The following is a 16362-nucleotide window of genomic DNA, read 5'->3' as shown; positions in this document are numbered from 1 at the left end:
TTGCTTATCGAGGACGTTTGAGTAAACTGAGCTTCCAGTTTGTAGAAGAGCATATGTCTTCTTCCTTCTTTCTCTGCCGATATTCTTTGCTAAATGAAGTTTATATTATTATTGTTATTATTTATTTGTTTATTTTAGTTTCTCGTGCAGTGACTGACTGGTAGCAGGAGCACAACTGCTTAGTAAAATTAGTCCCACTGGAAGATAATTCAGATGCTGCATCTCTTCTCCTTACTCCTCCTTCCTCTGCTCTTTCTGCCTGTTTTAATGATTTCATTTTAAGGAAAACGACCTGAGGCACAGCAGAGGAAAAAAAAAATAAAAGCCACAATAGCAAAAAAAATCGGCTGGACTTATTCTTTGGCAAATTCATGGAACAGAAGTGAGGCCAGATGCTTGCTATACAGGCATTTGGCTTGTATATAAGATTCTCGCTACACGACTGCATATAGAGTTTTTGACAGCTTTGGCTGAACGGAAATGAATGATTGCTACTCAGGATAAAATGCAAACATTTTGGCCAGTGCTTGCAAGTGGGAGCTTTACGGTTACGTTCTAAACTAGGTTCTTGGTATTCTTAAATCCATATTTAAGTACGCGGATGCTTACCAAGCATGATTTGATTTCTCTCTGTGATTTTTCAAGGTTTTACATCACCTAATGCATCTTGAGAGGGATTTTGTGAGTAGTTCGTGCTTTTGAGAAATGAGCTGATTCTTATTTTATCGTGTTAGTTCTAAAGCAGCTAATTAAAAGCTTCAGACCTCTGACCTAGAAAAGGTAGGTTGCTGATTTACTGCATTCAACAAACAGTCTCGTCCAACAGCTGGGAAGATAAAACAAGGATTCGCTGGTGACAATTTTAAGCGAGAAGCAAGAAAAGGTGGTGGAAGAAGTGATAAGAGGAATAGCTTTTAAGAGGCACAGGAGCAAGCTGAGAGGAAGTTGGCTTTGATGCTGGATGTGCTATTAGTTCCTTAGGATGGTGGCAATGTCCCTCTGATTCTCAAAAGTGTCTGCCTTTCAAAACAAAAGAAAAATTGTACGTAAGGTAGAAGTGATACTTCTTCTGTTGAACCAACCAAGAATGAAATCGATCCATTTTATGAAGCATGGTTATGCCATGCAGAAGTGACGAGCTGTGGTGGCATACAGACAGATAACATGGGCTCTGGTTACATTCTGTGACACCCTACAGGAAGAGAACATAGAGATTGGAAATCCCCTAGTCTCTGCCAGGTGAGCTAGAAGAAAAGACCAGTATTTCAGGGGTAAGGAGTTTGTGGTACTCACTGCTGTCGATGGTGTACCCATGTCACCGAACTACCAAATGTCTGCAAGAAATGTGGCAAGAAAATGTCAAAAAACTAAGAAAAAACTAAGTCCTTCAAGACCTCTAAAATATATATATATTTGTCTCCTTAAATAAAGAGTGAGGAAACTTTTGGGGGTACATGCATGGAGGTTAGCAACCATCCCATGTTTAGGGCACTTGAAATTGGAAAAACAGTAGTTCATCCCATTTGTGCGGGCTTCATGTACAGCCTTACTGCAGCATCAGGACAACTGCACTCTCCCACTTCAGACAACAATATGAGCAAATCATGTTAAAACCTCTAAGAAGTTTAGACGCACGATGATATGGATTGTGCTAGTCTGCGTTCAGTGGATTTAATGTTTCTTGTTTGTTTCGGAGGCATTTTGCTTCTAATAAGCTCTTTTTATAGACCAGATGCTTAGTGGCTGTTGCATGCTGCAGTGTACATGTGGTCTTCGTTTGGGGGAGTGATAAACAGAATGTGTCAGAAAACGCTGCATGGTCAGAAGGCATCGGTCCTGAAAGAGAAAATATATTGTTTCTCCTGTTGCTTGCTGAAGCTTTTAAGTGTGAACAGTGGCACGGATGGGACAGCCCAAAAATATTCTGTAAGAGGGAAAAAATACAGTTACTTAAGTTTTGAAGGAAAACAGGTGATCCTGAGAGATTTTGCTGTAAAATGTGATGCATTTAACCCTTTCCTTGGCAAGAGCCTTTCTCCTCTAATAATAGTGTCTGATTGATCAGCCTTCCCCAAAGGCTGGAAAATTGAGAATGGCAGTAAATCAAAGGGAATTTCTCTTGCCTTGTCCAAATGTAATCTGAAGACCTAGTCCACCCCTCTCTGAAACCGGCCCCAAAAGACCCCAGATCTTAATTAAATTTTGTGAAATTTAATTGGTGACATTTGGCAACACTGACGGTAGCTTATTCTATATTTCTGCTTTATTAACTATGAAGGCTTGAGCAAGATTAGGTATGTCAGGTGCTGGCAGCCACTCCATGCATTTTGAGGAGGTGGTGGAATTCCCCAGCAGAAACCCAGTCGTGTCCCTGGCCTCCTTCCCCTACCTCTCAGTTTTGAAGCGTGGTCAATTGGTGATGCCCAGCCATGCCCAGCCATTCTCTGCGCAGGGACTCTCAGTCCCAGCTGCCAACTTCACTGTGTGAACCTTCCTGCACAACTCCCCGCCAACTGACAGTAAACGTAGCAGCTTTTGGCATTTGGTTTTCTTTTGTTTGCTTTTCTTGCTAATGAGATAATTTAATTAGGGGAGTCAATGTTTGGGGCAGTGTTTTGTAAGCAGAAGTGTTACGGAGGGACATGATGGTTGTTTTTTTTCCCACTCTGCCCGTTTTTATTTAGCAAAGCAGCAACAGCTACCCAGGACCCCATAGAGACATCTGAGAAAGTTATTGGGCCTTTGTGTAAAGTTCTGGTGGATTTTCATTTAGGAAACTGCCATGCAGAATTCCAGTTGTGTTGCTGCAGAAGGACACTGCAAAGCCCAAGAAGCTGTCGCAAATGGCAGCTACGATTGATTTTGGGGAATAGAAAGGGTTGAGTTGTGCTCTGAGCTTTTAGCCCTGGGGGTGTACCTGATCAAGTGAGAGAGCTTACAGCTGAAAACTGAGAGAGAGAGGAATAGAGTTAGGGATATTCAAGTTACCTACATACCCTAAACCATTTTATATCAATTTATAATTGGCAGCAGCTGTATCTGAGGATATGGAACGAGGCCTCTGAAAATAGTCCAAGACGTTTGAATGATAGGGGGCTTCCCCAGAAGGTAACCCTTGGGCCTGCTGTAAACCCTGCACCTTTTTGTGTGCATCCAAATTTGACACACTGAAGGGTTTGTGATGGCTTTGTTCTTCATCTTCTGTTCTAGAAGTGTGAACCTCAGGACCTCAGATGCCTCTGGACAACTGCAGATTTTTCTCATCCCGCCAATGCTGGTGATCCGTAAATTGCATCAGGGTGTGTTACCTACTCCACTTGTTGTGAAGGAGCTGGCATTGGAAAGCAAAGAATGAAGCATAGGAAATGATTTATCTTATATACATTTCCATGTGAAATTTCTCAGAAGCTTAATAATAAAACATGCAGATTTCTTAATACCTCTTCATTAGGAAGACTGTATTCTCCTATCCTTGGGAGAAAGACACCGAACCACTAAGGTAGGGTATCACTCTCAGTGTCACTGATTGTTTTCAACTGAGTAGTCAAGTTTATCTTTTTTTCATATCCAAAGTATGTAAAACTATCCATGTTCATCTTAAATACTCAAGAGCATGCAACTTTTTCTGCAATGCTTTGTGGCAGAGAAGGAAAGAACTTACATACATGCTCTGCATAGTGAACTCTGTCCTGGGAAGACAGTGTTTCAGCTCTGATTATTTTCTTTTAATGTGTCCCAAAGCATGGCCTCCTCTAGCATATATTTGGGAAAATTCAATCCTATATAAAACCCTACATAATCTCCTAAATCTCATGCTCCTTTATCACTTACAGGGTTAAGATTTTTTTTCTTCTTCTCCTTCCTTTTTCTTTTTTTAAAGATCTGATTGTAGCAAGGCAGCTCAAGTCTCTGTCTTGTCTCGGATTTTACAAGAGCTTTACAACTGTTTACAAGACTAAATCAGGGGTTTACAAAAGTAGACCTTGCTTGATAATAAAGTTGTTTCCTTGCCCCTCAAATATTTCTGGGTCTTATCTTTCTACACAGCTGCTTGTGGTTCAGCTTTACAGAATCTCTTGATTGGATTCCTACTGCCTCAGTCTAACAAAGAAGTCTTTCAATGAAGTTACCCAAATGGAAAAAAAGAGGTTAAGTAAAAAATGTGAAAATGGATTAGTCAGATCCATGTAGACTTCTAACAATAATTCCGTATATGTCTAAGAAAGTCTTTGTAGGTTATAAATAATGCAGCTCAAATTAAACATTTTGTTTGTCACGCTTCTGAAGTGAGGACTGGCTCCTGTAGCTGCCAGGTCTACTAATTTATTACTGGTTAATATGTCCACTGCTTCATTTGGAAGATTTTTTTTTAAAGATGCATTCATTTGTGTTTAATGCATGTGCACGTATGACTTTGCAATTAAATGATATCCAGAATTTGTGGTAACGCTCACACATTCCAATGTGGTTTTGGTGCTGTAGATATAAATGAACATCCTTAGTCCCGCTGCCTCGGGAAGGGGTTGTTGTGTTGGTGTGCACTGATAAAACTGCATCCAGTAGCATTTCGCCTGCAGCGTCTATCTGAAATCATTTGAGATTAGATACTTAGACATCTTCTGTATCACTTACAGTTCTTCGTGCTAGATCTCATTACAGCAAATCTCTCTCTTCTTCTTCATCTTTTTTTTTGTGTGTGAATCTCATAAAATACTTACGCTTTGCATGCACTTAACTGCTTTTTAAGCTCCCTAACAACCCATTTTACCCGTGCTTCCGTTCATCCAGTCTGAAAACATGGAAGACTATTTAGCTGCTTATTTTAACATTTCAAACTCTTTTCTTCCATTTCCCTAATGGCTGTGAACCTACTTCCACTGTGCTGTCTCCCAACTTCTCTTGCAGATCGTATTTCTCTTAATGTTATTACAGAAAAGGTAAATTTAGAAACAGATGCTTACCCGGGAAAAATTTAAATTAAAAGGTTGACCTTTATTTTTGAAATCACTTAATGTAATTGACTAATAGTCTAAGAAATCTGATTCTCTGGCTTCAGATTGGCTGAAAGCCTGTTTTTCCTTGTATTTATATCTGTGAGGACAGGCATTTTAAGGAGACCTTGACCAGATAAGCATGGAGAGCAGGGAAAAAGCTGCTCTGAGGCTCAAGCTGGACTGTCATTTAGTGGAATATGAATAGGAAATGCTTTTTTTTTTTCTTTTTTTTTTTTCCTGCAGAACAGTGAGTGCTTTGGGCTTGGGGGAAGAAGGGCTGTGTTTAAATGTACTGAGCATAAAATGAAATGTTAATCACTTAGGTTTAATAAATCTGCAGCAGTGATCTGTTTGAACCTGGTAAGAGGCCTGTAGTTAGCACGCTGCTATCTCAAATGCCTCTGGTCTTTTTCTTGCCTCTGTGTATGTGAGTGGAAGCTGTGGAAACAAGGAACAAATGAGCTAGCAGAAGAGATGTGGTGAAAAATGAATACCAGCACAGAGGTGGTTTTCAATTAAGAAGGCAGGAGGGTTTCCTAATTGCCAAAGGGGTAAGTCTGAGGTAAATTTGGAGCTTGGATGCAGTCATAGATGTTGGTGGCCCACATTTTAGACCCAAAGATGCTCACGTTCTGCAAGAAAAAAAAGTCTCAGATGCTACTGTTGAGTAAGCTGTTTATGTGAGAAGTTTCGAGAACTCTTGGTCTTCACCAACCAGGATGCTCCCAAATACACTTTTCCTCAAGAGGGAGTGGTTAAAGTGGTTGCTTTTTATGGCATCTCTCACTTGCTGCATTGTATTTTGGCTGTGGAGGGCTAAGATGGACACCTAGGAGAGTCAGGTTCCTCAGAAGAGTGGTCAGTATTGTTGCATTACTCCCTTCCTTTCTTGCCTATTCAACCATGCCAAGCCCATCTAGCTGTGAAAGTAAATGTGTCCAGTTTTGGGCCCCTCACTGCAAGAAAGATATTGAGGCCCTGGAACGTGTTCAAAGGAGGGCAACAAAGCTGGTGAGGGGTCTGGAACACAGGCCATATGAGGAGAGGCTGAAGGAGCTGGGAATGTTCAGCCTGGAGAAGAGGAGGCTCAGGGGAGACCTTATTGCTCTCTATAACTTCCTGAAGGGAGGCTGTAGTGAGCTGGGGGGTCGGCCTCTTCTCTCGTGTCATTAGTGATAGGACCAGGGGAAATGGTTTCAAGCTACGGCAGGGGAGATTCAGGCTGGACATGAGGAAGTATTACTTTTCAGAAAGGGTGGTCAGGCACTGGAATGGACTGCCCAGGGAGGTGGTGGAGTCACCGACCCTGGGGGTGTTCAAGGAAAGACTGGATGTTGTGTTGAGGGACATGGTTTAGTAGGAGCTATTGGGAATAGGTGAACGGTTGGACTGGGTGATCTTTTAGGTCTTTTCCAACCTTGGTGATTCTATGATTCTATGATTCTAAATATGGAAGAAAGGCCAGGTTCCTGTGCAGTCCTCATGTCAGTCTGCACAGAACTTTGCACAGTCTTCCTCTGAAGCCAGGAAGGTCCTCTGTGCTTGGCATGGCTCTTGCAGTGCCTCCATGGCTGCGGTGCTCTTCAGGGACCAAGGCAGGCATTTTGTTTGCTTCGCCACATCACTAAATCTCCTTTTAGGTATCTCATGGGATTTTTATTTTCCTCTGGTTGCGCAGTCTCTCTTCTGTAGCGTACAACCTTTTTATTCAGCTCTCCCTTAATGCCAGTTCGCTCTTTTTGCTTTGTATTTATCAGCTCATCCTGTATCAGCTATGGGTTTTTCTCTCTTCCCCTTCTCTGGCAAGGGTGCTTTTTCCCCCTCCAAGAAAAATCTTGTTCCTTTTGGCTGCACAATGAAATCCTTTGATTCTATGTGACAAGCAGGAACACACGTTTCCTTTCTAGTCAAGATTAAAGACACCCAGCTACTCCGGTGATTACATCCTAGTAGAGTGTGGGGGAAGGCCTGTCTCATTGACTTCACCATCTTCACAAGATGGCATGTCAGCTGAATTAGCTGTACAGAGTGATTTTCAGCAGTGGCGGCCTGCAATAGCCCTCCTCTTGGACTTCTATTCTGAGATACACATATCCTACGTACTTATATTGCTCAGTTTGTCTACACTGTGGTTTTATGGCTCCGATGGAGGATGGACATATCTGAGATAGATTTAGCTTATCTTCTCAAGAGCTAGCTTCTAGGCATGGTGGCAGGAAGTTTCATTCTAGCTGAAAAATCAGCTCCAAAACAGAGGCTGATGGATTATACTTAGAGCTAAGGCTTAGCTGGGGTAGCAAATTCACTGTGGACAGTACTGGATGTTTCCCAAGTCTGAGAAACAAGGTGAAAACCTTCTTTCTCTTCCTTTGTGTGGTGCTCAGAGGGATCTAACACTATTTGAGGGGCTTAGAAAAGTATGTGTGCATGCATAGAAATGTTGAGAAAAACATTCTTTTAACAGGGAAAATCAATGAATTATTTGTAAGTATTGATATTGGCATTTGTAAGCATTACGATCTTTCTGCCCTTGTTGTGCATAGTGGAAAAGTGGTGGAGTGGTGGAGTTTTCGGTTTATTCTTAAGAAAAATCCTAAAGAAATCCATGTCTGGAAAATTTTACCCTAAAACTGGGTATGAACCTGCATCAGGGGAGGGACAGGCTGTGTTATCAGGAAAAGGTTCTTCAACAGAGTGGTGGGCATGGAACAGGGCAGTGAGCACAGCCCCAAGCTGCTGGATCTCAAGGAGCATTGGGACAACATTCTCAGACATAGGGTTTGGATTTTGGAATTGCTAACAAGTGAGTTGGGGTGAAAACACTTGTATGTGTTTGGTTAGCAACTGCTGTCCTTGCTGTTCGTGTTGGTTTGTGCTGGCCTCCTTCACTGCTGTTTCCCAAGAAGATCTGTGCTGTCCTGTGTCAACTTCTCTGCAGAGGAATATGATGATTAGGCTTGGCTCAGAACACAGTTTGTTGGCAAAGTTTTTCTTACGAGTACTAAAGATGTTTGAAGCGTTATTATGATGATGATTATCATCCTTGACAAAGATAGCCCAGACAAAGCATAAACACTGGATCCGAAAATACATTTAAAGAAAAGCCAGCCTGTTCACAAACCATTTCTTACCTCACCCAGCAGCTATTTATGAGAACATTTTATATTGTTTCTAATTTGAAGCAATTAATAGCTAGCACTGGCAGTTGAATCCCCGTTTATTAGATAGCTATCCCCTCCAGTATTCCTGCATGTCTTCTTGCTGTCAAGTATCTTTGCACCCAGCCAAAAATGACACGCTTGAAGCAAGCAGTGTATATTTAATGCAGTGCATTTTCAACCCTCGCTTTTATTTTTTATTGGAAACATAATAAAATAGAGTAGCTGGACAAAGAGGAGAACTTGCTTGTGAAGAGGTTGGTAGGTTTTAAGTAAACTTCTTAATGCATGGCTTAGTCACCGGCTTTTTTCCTGCTTGTTATTGACGTAATTGCCTGTCAGTCTCATCTGATAGTAGAATTGCTGGGGGCATGGTGTCTTGGATCGTGTGGCAAAAACTGCTAGCTATTGACTTATGTGCATGTGTGCGCTGCTCTCCGCTGAATTAAATGTCAGATATACTCAAGTGTGTGGGTGGGTGGGGGCTATGTGATTTGGTTCTCTCTCATTGCCTTGTCAAGGAGTACACTAACACAGCTAATGGAGATCCTAAAGCTCAGAAGGAGAAGGGCATTCAGTTGACAGCCACCTTCCAAACCGTCAAAAAAGATAGCTTCATACAGAGGGGGAAAATGTGCAGTTTTAAGAAGAAACTTTTCCAGAGGCAAGGAGTAATAAAGGGTGTTTTCAGATAGAATTTTTCACCTTTAAAGACACTGTCTTCAAGTAGTACCAGTATGTGGAGTATTGGTTTTGTGGTCAACATCTACAGCCCTACTGTGTGGTTTCCACCACGTGCTAAAGGTGCTCACTGCTCAGAGGACCACAGCCATTCATAGAATGGCCATTCATAGAGTCTTATCACAGAATCACAGAATGGTCAGGGTTGGAAGGGAACTCAAGAATCTCCAGCTACCCTGCCACATGCAGGGCCACCAACCTCCCCATTTAATACTAGATTAGGCTGCCCAGGGCTCCATCCAACCTGGCCTTGAATACCTCCAGGGATGGGGCATCCACAGCCTCTCTGGGCAGCTGTTCCAGCACCTCACCACTCTCTCTGTAAAGAAATTCCCCCTGACATCCAACCTAAATCTCCCCTCCCTTAATTTAAAACCATTTCCCCTTGTCCAGCTGTTATCTACCGTTGCAAAGAGTTGATTCCCCTCCTGTTTGTAGGCTCCTTTTAGGTACTGCCAGGCTGCAATGAGGTCACCCCGCAGCCTTCTTTTCTCCAGGCTGAACAAGCCCAGCTCCCTCAGCCTGTCTTTGTAGGGGAGGTGCTCCAGTCCCCTGATCATCTTTGTGGCTCTCCTTTGCACCCTCTCCAACAGCTCCCTGTCTTTCTTGTACTGGGAGCTCCAGACCTGGACACAGCACTGCAGATGGGGCCTCACAAGAGCAGAGTAGATGGGGACAATCACCTCCCTGTCCCTGCTGGTGTCCCCTCTTCTGATGGAGCCCAGAATACCATTTGCTTTCCGAGCTGCAAGAGCGCACTGCTGGCTCACGTTAAGCTTTTCATCCATCAGGACCCCCAGGTCCTTCTCTGCAGGGCTGCTCTCAAGGACCGCTCCTTCCAGTCTGTAGGGATGCCTGGGATTCCTCTGCCCAAGTGCAAAACCTTGCACTTTGTGTTGAACCTCATCAGGTTCACCCAGACCCACCTTTCAAGCCTGTTGAGGTCCCTCTGAATGGCATCCATTCCTCCCACCATGTCGACTACACCACTCAGCTTGGTGTCGTCAGCAAACTTGCTGAGGGTGCTCTCGATTCTGTGGTCATTGATGAAGATGTCAAAGAACACCAGTCCCAAGACAGACCCCTGGGGGACGCCGCTCATTACCAGCCTCTACCTGGACATGGAGTCATTGACCACCACCCTCTGTCTGCGGCCTTTCAACCAGTTTCTTATCCATCGGGTGGTCCACCCATCAAATCTACATCCCTCCAATTTGGAGATAAGGATGTGGAGGGGGACCATCTCAGAGGTCTTGCTCAAGTGGAGGTAAATGATATCAGTTGCCTTTCCCTTGTCCACCGATGCCATCACTCCATCATAGAAGGCCACCAGATTGGTCAAGCATCACCTTCCTCTGGTGAAGCCATGCTGGCTGTCTCGGATCACACGCCCATTCCTCATGTGATCAAGCATGTCATCCAGGAGGATCTGTTCCATGATCTTCCCAGGCACAGAGGTGAGACTCACTGGCCTGTAGTTCCCCAGGTCCTCCTTGCTCCCTTTCTTGTAAACGGGAGTGACGTGACCCTTCCTCCAGTCATCTGAGACCTCACCTGTCAGCCACGACTTTTCAAATATGATGGAAAGCGGCTCAGCAACCACCTCAGCCAGCTCCTTCAGAACCCTGGGATGCACGCCATCCGGCCCCATAGACTTGTACACATTCAGTCTCATGAGGCGGTCTCAGACCTGCTCTGCCCTTACAGTGTGGGAATTTACCACCCCAATCCCCACCTAGAGGTTTAGGGATGCAGGGCTCAGGGACGTGAGAAGTTCTGGAATCCTGGCCTCCAGTGAAGACCAAGGCAAAGAACTCATTCAGTACCTCAGCCTTCTCTTCATCCGTTGAAGCAAGTTCTCCTTTTACATTTACCAAAGGAGGTACACTTGCTCTGGCCTGTCTCTTCTGGCCAATGTACCTGTAGAAAGTCTTCCTGTTGTTTTTTACATCCCTTACCAAATTCAGTACTGCCTGTGCCTTGCCTTTCCTGATCCCCATCTGCACATCCGAATGGCATCCCTGTATTCTTTCTAAGTGACACACCCTTGTTGACAGAGCTTGTTTGCACCTTTCTTTGCCCTCAGAATGGCTAACAGGTCCTTGCCAATCCATGCCGGTTCCCTACCTCCTCTGCCTGCTTTCTTATTCAGAGGGAAAGAGAGTTCTTGTGCTCTTAGAAAGGCACCCTTGAAGAGCAGCCAGCTCTCCTCAACATCTTTGTTTTTAAAGACAGCATCCCAGGGGATCTTGGCCAACAGTCCATTGAACAGCTTAAAGTTCACTCTTCCAAAGTTCAGGGTCTTGACACCACTCTTTGCCAGGCCCACATCCCTCGAGATCACAAACTCAACCAGGGCATGGTCACTGCAACCCAGGCTGCCTCCAACCTTAATGCCTTTAATGATCTCCTCTGCAGTGGTGAGCAGCAGGTTCAGCAACGCTTCACCTCCAGTCAGTCTGTCCAATACCTGGACCAGAAAGTTATCATCAGTGCATTCCAGGAGCCTCCTGGACCTCTTGCAGCTCGCCGTGTGGTCTTTCCAACAGATATCCGGATGGTTGAAGACCCCCACCAGGATGAGAGCCTGTGAGCACGAAGCCTCCTGCATTTGAAACAAGAAAGCCTCATCAACAGTTTCCCCTTGATCAGGTGGCTGTAGTATACCCCTATCACCAGCTGGCCTTTGTTAGACCCATCCTTAATTCTGACCCACAGGCTCTCAACCTTCCTACCTTCTCTATCCCTTCTAAAAAGCCGATACCCCCCAGTGGTGGTATTCCAGTTACAGGAATCATCCCACTCATCTGTGATAGCAACAAGGTCATAACTTTCCAAGCACATCACGGTTTCCAGCTTATCCTGCTTATTTCCCAGGCTGTGTGCATTGGTATAAAGGCACTTCAGCTGGGCTTTCCATCTCACCACCCTTACAGAGGATCTAGGATCCCCCAGAACAGCAGCATCCCCAGCATACCCCAGCCCCAGTCCATCCCTTTGTGCTCCACCGTTTTCGCCCATCAAGTTTGGTACGAGCCCTGGAATGACCCGCTCAAGCCCAGCAGGCCTCGTTTTGTCCCCTTCCCCCTTCATACCTAGTTTAAAGACCTTTCAATGAGTCCTGCCAGTTCCTTGGCCAAGATCCTCTTACTCCTCAGAGACAGGCTGCTTCCAGCTGCAGCCATCAAGCCAGGTGTCAAGTAAATTGCCCCGTGGTCAGAAAAAAAAAAATAATTCCTATGTTTGCACCAACTTCTAAGCTATCTGTTGTTTTTTTGGATCCTCTCAGTATCATTCCGTGCTACTGAAGGTATAGAAGAAAAAACCACCTGCACACCTGCTCCATCAGCTATGTGCCCTAGTCCCTTGAAGTCTTTCATAGAATCGCAGAATGGCCTGGGTTGAAAAGGACCACAGTGCTCATCCAGTTCCAACCCCCTGCTGTGTGCAGGGTCACCAACCAGCAGCCCAGGCTGCTCAGAGCCACATCCAGCCTGGCCTTGAATGCCTGCAGGGATGGGGCATCCACAGCCTCCTTGGGCAACCTGCTCCAGTGCCTCACCACCCTTCCTCCTAATATCTAACCTAAACCTCCCCTGTCCCAGTTTGAAACCATTGCAAGTTATTGTGAGATCTTTGTTGGAGGATTGTGATTGTGGTAGGGGTTTTGTTTGTTTCTATTCTAACCACATTTATAGTATTGATTTTTTAACTCAGGAAGAATTTTCCTCCTCTCAAGCCAGTATCTCTCTGGTGAACCAGGTGAGCCTTTAATACACTGTATTTAGTCATAGCAGCTGGTTTAGTTTACCCTTTTTTTTCCTCTATCAGGTGAATAACTACTGAAATTGTTGGGCACACTGTTTTATATCACTTCTAAATAATATCTCTCTGAATTAGTTTGTTATCTTTTAAGTATCTGGGTGAGTTTTGTTTCAGCTTCCCTCCTCAGCCATTATGAGCAGATATTTCTACTGTCTATTTTTGTATTTAAGAATTTGTAAAGCAAAATCGCTTCAGCTGACCTGTTGTTATTATTACAAACAATTTATTGCATCGTGTGATGCAAATAAAATAAATCAGATGCTGCAGTGACCTAGATACTCATTATTTATTTATGGGAATAAATATATTTAGCATTTATTTATACTGTTCTTCAATCTCAAATGCTGCAGACTCTTGGTTACTCAGACCTCTGCTGGGAAAATAACATTATTGCCACCCATTTTGTAGGTTAGGAAACCTCACCAACGAGGCTTAAGTAAGTGCTGTAGGCTGTGTAAGATATAATTATTAGAACTAGGATTAGATGTTGGGAGTCTCAACTCCCTGTGTTGCGTGCAGACGTCTTGTTTCTGGCTGATAAAATCTGTGGATAACAAAGACCAAGGAGGTAAGGAATGATAAGGGCAGGATGATCACACAAAGTGATTTGGTCATTTGATTGTACATCTGATTGAGTACATCAAGTGTTTTAAATCTAGCCAAAAGCACAAGAGGAGATGGGAAATGTTGGCTTGCCTTGTCTCAGGTGTCCTTGGGGTGAAGTGTTCCTGCGAGAAGGTTTAGTGAAAAGGAAGGGAGGGAACAGTACAAACTGATACTCAACTTTGAAAACAGAGAGGTAATGAGCAGCTTTACAGGTAGATTTTTCTCTCCGATCTTTACGAGTGAGTCTTGGTCACACATCAGGCGCAGAAAAAAAAAGCATAGATCTGAAGGGTGTTGAGAAAACTACAGGATGGAGCTGTTGGAAACATTTTCTTGTTATCAAAACATTTGAATGATTTTCTTCTAACTTCCACTTTGTGTGCTGTTGCTTGTTATTCTGCTGGAGAGTTCAGGCAGATGGTGTTTCATCAGGTCTGAGGCATGGGTCTCTCCACCACATGCTTGTAGCTGTTCTAAATCTCTCTTTTCTGTTCTTGATTAACATTTACAACACCACCGCTCTCTTCCTCCTGATGTTCAGCTAGGAAAGGGAATGAAGCAGCGCTCCTCTGATGCAGAGGACGTACAGCAGGGATTTGCCCTGAGGACTGCAGGTTACAAGCGCTATGCTGGGGCCTCATCCCTTACATCCCTTTCTTTTCATTCCCTCAGGCAAGGTCTCGAGTTCCCCGTGAGCAGAAGTTGCCCTACATCGAGATGTCACGGCACCACAGCCGGTTTGAACGAGATTATCGGGCCGGGTGGGATCGTCGGGACTGGAGCTCCAACGGCAACCACGTCAGCAGCACCAACTGCAGCAGCGCTGCCAGCACCAACAGCAACAACCGCCCTGGGCTGCTGCCCCTGCCCATCGTCCCCTCCCGGCTCCCCACTCCAGCCACAGCTACTTGCACCACCGTCAGCAGCGATGTGATCACGAGCCTGGTGGCCAACTCGTCTCCAGCTTCGACTACCAAAGTAAGGACTCTGTATTTTCTATTCTGAGCGTGATGTGTTTGAGGGGAAATTAGAGGTGGAACATCGTGTGTCCCTTTGCAAAATCTGTGTTTGCAGTGTAACACATACTTAAGCAGATTGTTCTTCCTCAAAGGCTTAGAGTTTCCCTGTTTCTGAGAGGCCCAGGGCTGAGCAGAGCAAACTCCCATTTTTCTTCTAGCACTGCCTACATTTGGGCTTTCCATTGCTTTTCCTGGTTCCCATTTTTGCTTCTTCTCTCTTCACCAAGGCAGGGCTGTGTTTGACAATAGGTGGATATTGTTTTCATGCTGAAGGAGCAGAAGAGGCGCAAAGGCCATAATTTTGGCTGAATGTTGGGTTTTCTTCTCTTTAATTGTTACTTTCCTATAAAGTTTTCATAGCCTTGTTAGTGGTGCACATTATAGTGCAACAGTAGGACTGTTACAGCCAGGCTCACTCACTCATACAAAAGCACACACTAAAAAGGAAGGAAATTTTAGACCAAATAATTGAAATCATTAGTAAACCATTGATTTTTTTTTTTGTTCTAATATATAATCAGGGGAAGGAACAACTTTTTCTTTAAAAAAAAATATATATAAGAAATTAGTACTTTTAAATCTGCAAAGTACAAGTTATTATTCTGGTAGAAAGTTGGGGTTTCTTTATGCATGCAAATTCAAATAGAACAGCTGGGGAATACAAAACCCTGGCAAATTGTAAAGGTGACCACAGTGTTAGCAAAGTGAGCCAGAAGCACTGCTGGTTTTCTTTTTATGATATTTAAATTTTCTTTCAACTTGGTTTCATTTTAATAACTGCTAGTGCCAAATGCAGCAGACACAGACAGGGGGAAAGGAGACAATAAAGTTATTTAAAGCCAAGAGCAAGCTGAAATTTTACTGCAGTACCATTATTATATTGATTTTATTTTTTCACACTGTAGAAAAACAAGGTCAATGCTCTAAAAGAGAGTATTAGGCCAAAGTTTACGTTGTCTGTGGTTTTAAAAATTTTCCACAGTGTCTTCAGATTATTTTCATTTGAAAGAAGCCCATCAGATTCAGATCAAAACATATTCAGAGTTCCCCAGATGCTATCCACAGATAGATGCATTTCAATCGTGCTTTGTCTATAGAAGATTGGGGCAATTTTGGAGCCAAAGCAGTCATTTTATTTATCATGACCTTTGTTCCTGGGTCTGCATAGAGTCCAACTATTGTGTGAAGCTGATCAGCCCTTCTCCCAGATGTTCAAAACCGTTTTGAAGCACAGCAGTGCCAGTAAACCATGTGTTTATTGGGGGAGAGGAGGCAGGAACTGCAAGTTAAATGCCTTTTGATCATATGTTCAATGTGAACTGTTTTCTAAATTACCTTATTAGGCAATTTTGTGATTACTTTCATTAGTAAGAATGTTTTGGTATGAATAGATCAAAAGCAATAAACAGGCAAGAATGGAGGTAGCATGGGACACTTTTTGTTTAGAGAACTGTTAATCTGCTGTGTAATCTCCCATAAAATTAATGTGTAAAAATGCCTACAGTCTTTGCCCCAGCCTCTTCTGCCAAAAATCAGCTGCACAGTTCTAAAAATTCAAAAATGCACATACTAAAGAAAAAACTTTGAAAGGGAAAGGAGATAGGTAGGATCAACAGAGATGTAAGAGTATAGTGCATAGCAAGCTTCCAACTAATGATGTGGAACGGTGTCAGAAAAAAACATCAGGTGCTCATACATACTCATGTTCACCCTTCCTGACTCTGTCTCTCTCCCTCACACACAGCTGATTTACACTTGTGGTTAGCAGTGTCCCCAGCTAATGCTTTTCTCCTGTGAAATCCAGCTGATGGTTAACCATAAAAAATTAGGTCTGTATAATGAGGAAATTGCAAGTCAGAAGAGTGAAGCAGTTGCGTGGTTTATTTAAAAACAGGAATGTGCCAAGTTTTCTTGAGCTATGGAGAGCTCACAGTCTACTGTCTGCAGCCATTTTGGGAGTGTTTTTATGAGGTAACAGCTCATGGAGGGCCAGTGGCAACTTAAACTGAACGTCTTAGT

The 16362-nt window shown here is 43.6% G+C and overlaps 1 protein-coding gene across 3 annotated transcripts in view; it reads left to right on the top strand.

Annotated features, from left to right (window-relative positions):
* Positions 1-16362, top strand: part of KLHL29 (kelch like family member 29) — a 403476-nt gene that overhangs the window by 142787 nt on the left and 244327 nt on the right. For all 3 annotated transcript variants that reach the window (XM_048938075.1, XM_048938076.1, XM_048938077.1), the window contains one exon: positions 13997-14302. In XM_048938075.1, coding sequence (XP_048794032.1) covers positions 14042-14302 — 261 coding nt within the window. In that variant the 5' untranslated portion in view covers positions 13997-14041. The remainder of the gene's footprint in view (positions 1-13996; positions 14303-16362) is intronic.

This window comes from Lagopus muta, chromosome 2, assembly GCF_023343835.1.
Source record: "Lagopus muta isolate bLagMut1 chromosome 2, bLagMut1 primary, whole genome shotgun sequence".
NCBI lineage: Eukaryota > Metazoa > Chordata > Aves > Galliformes > Phasianidae > Lagopus > Lagopus muta.
Note: the sequence above shows the minus strand (reverse complement) of the source record. Positions and strands in the feature narration are given on the sequence as shown.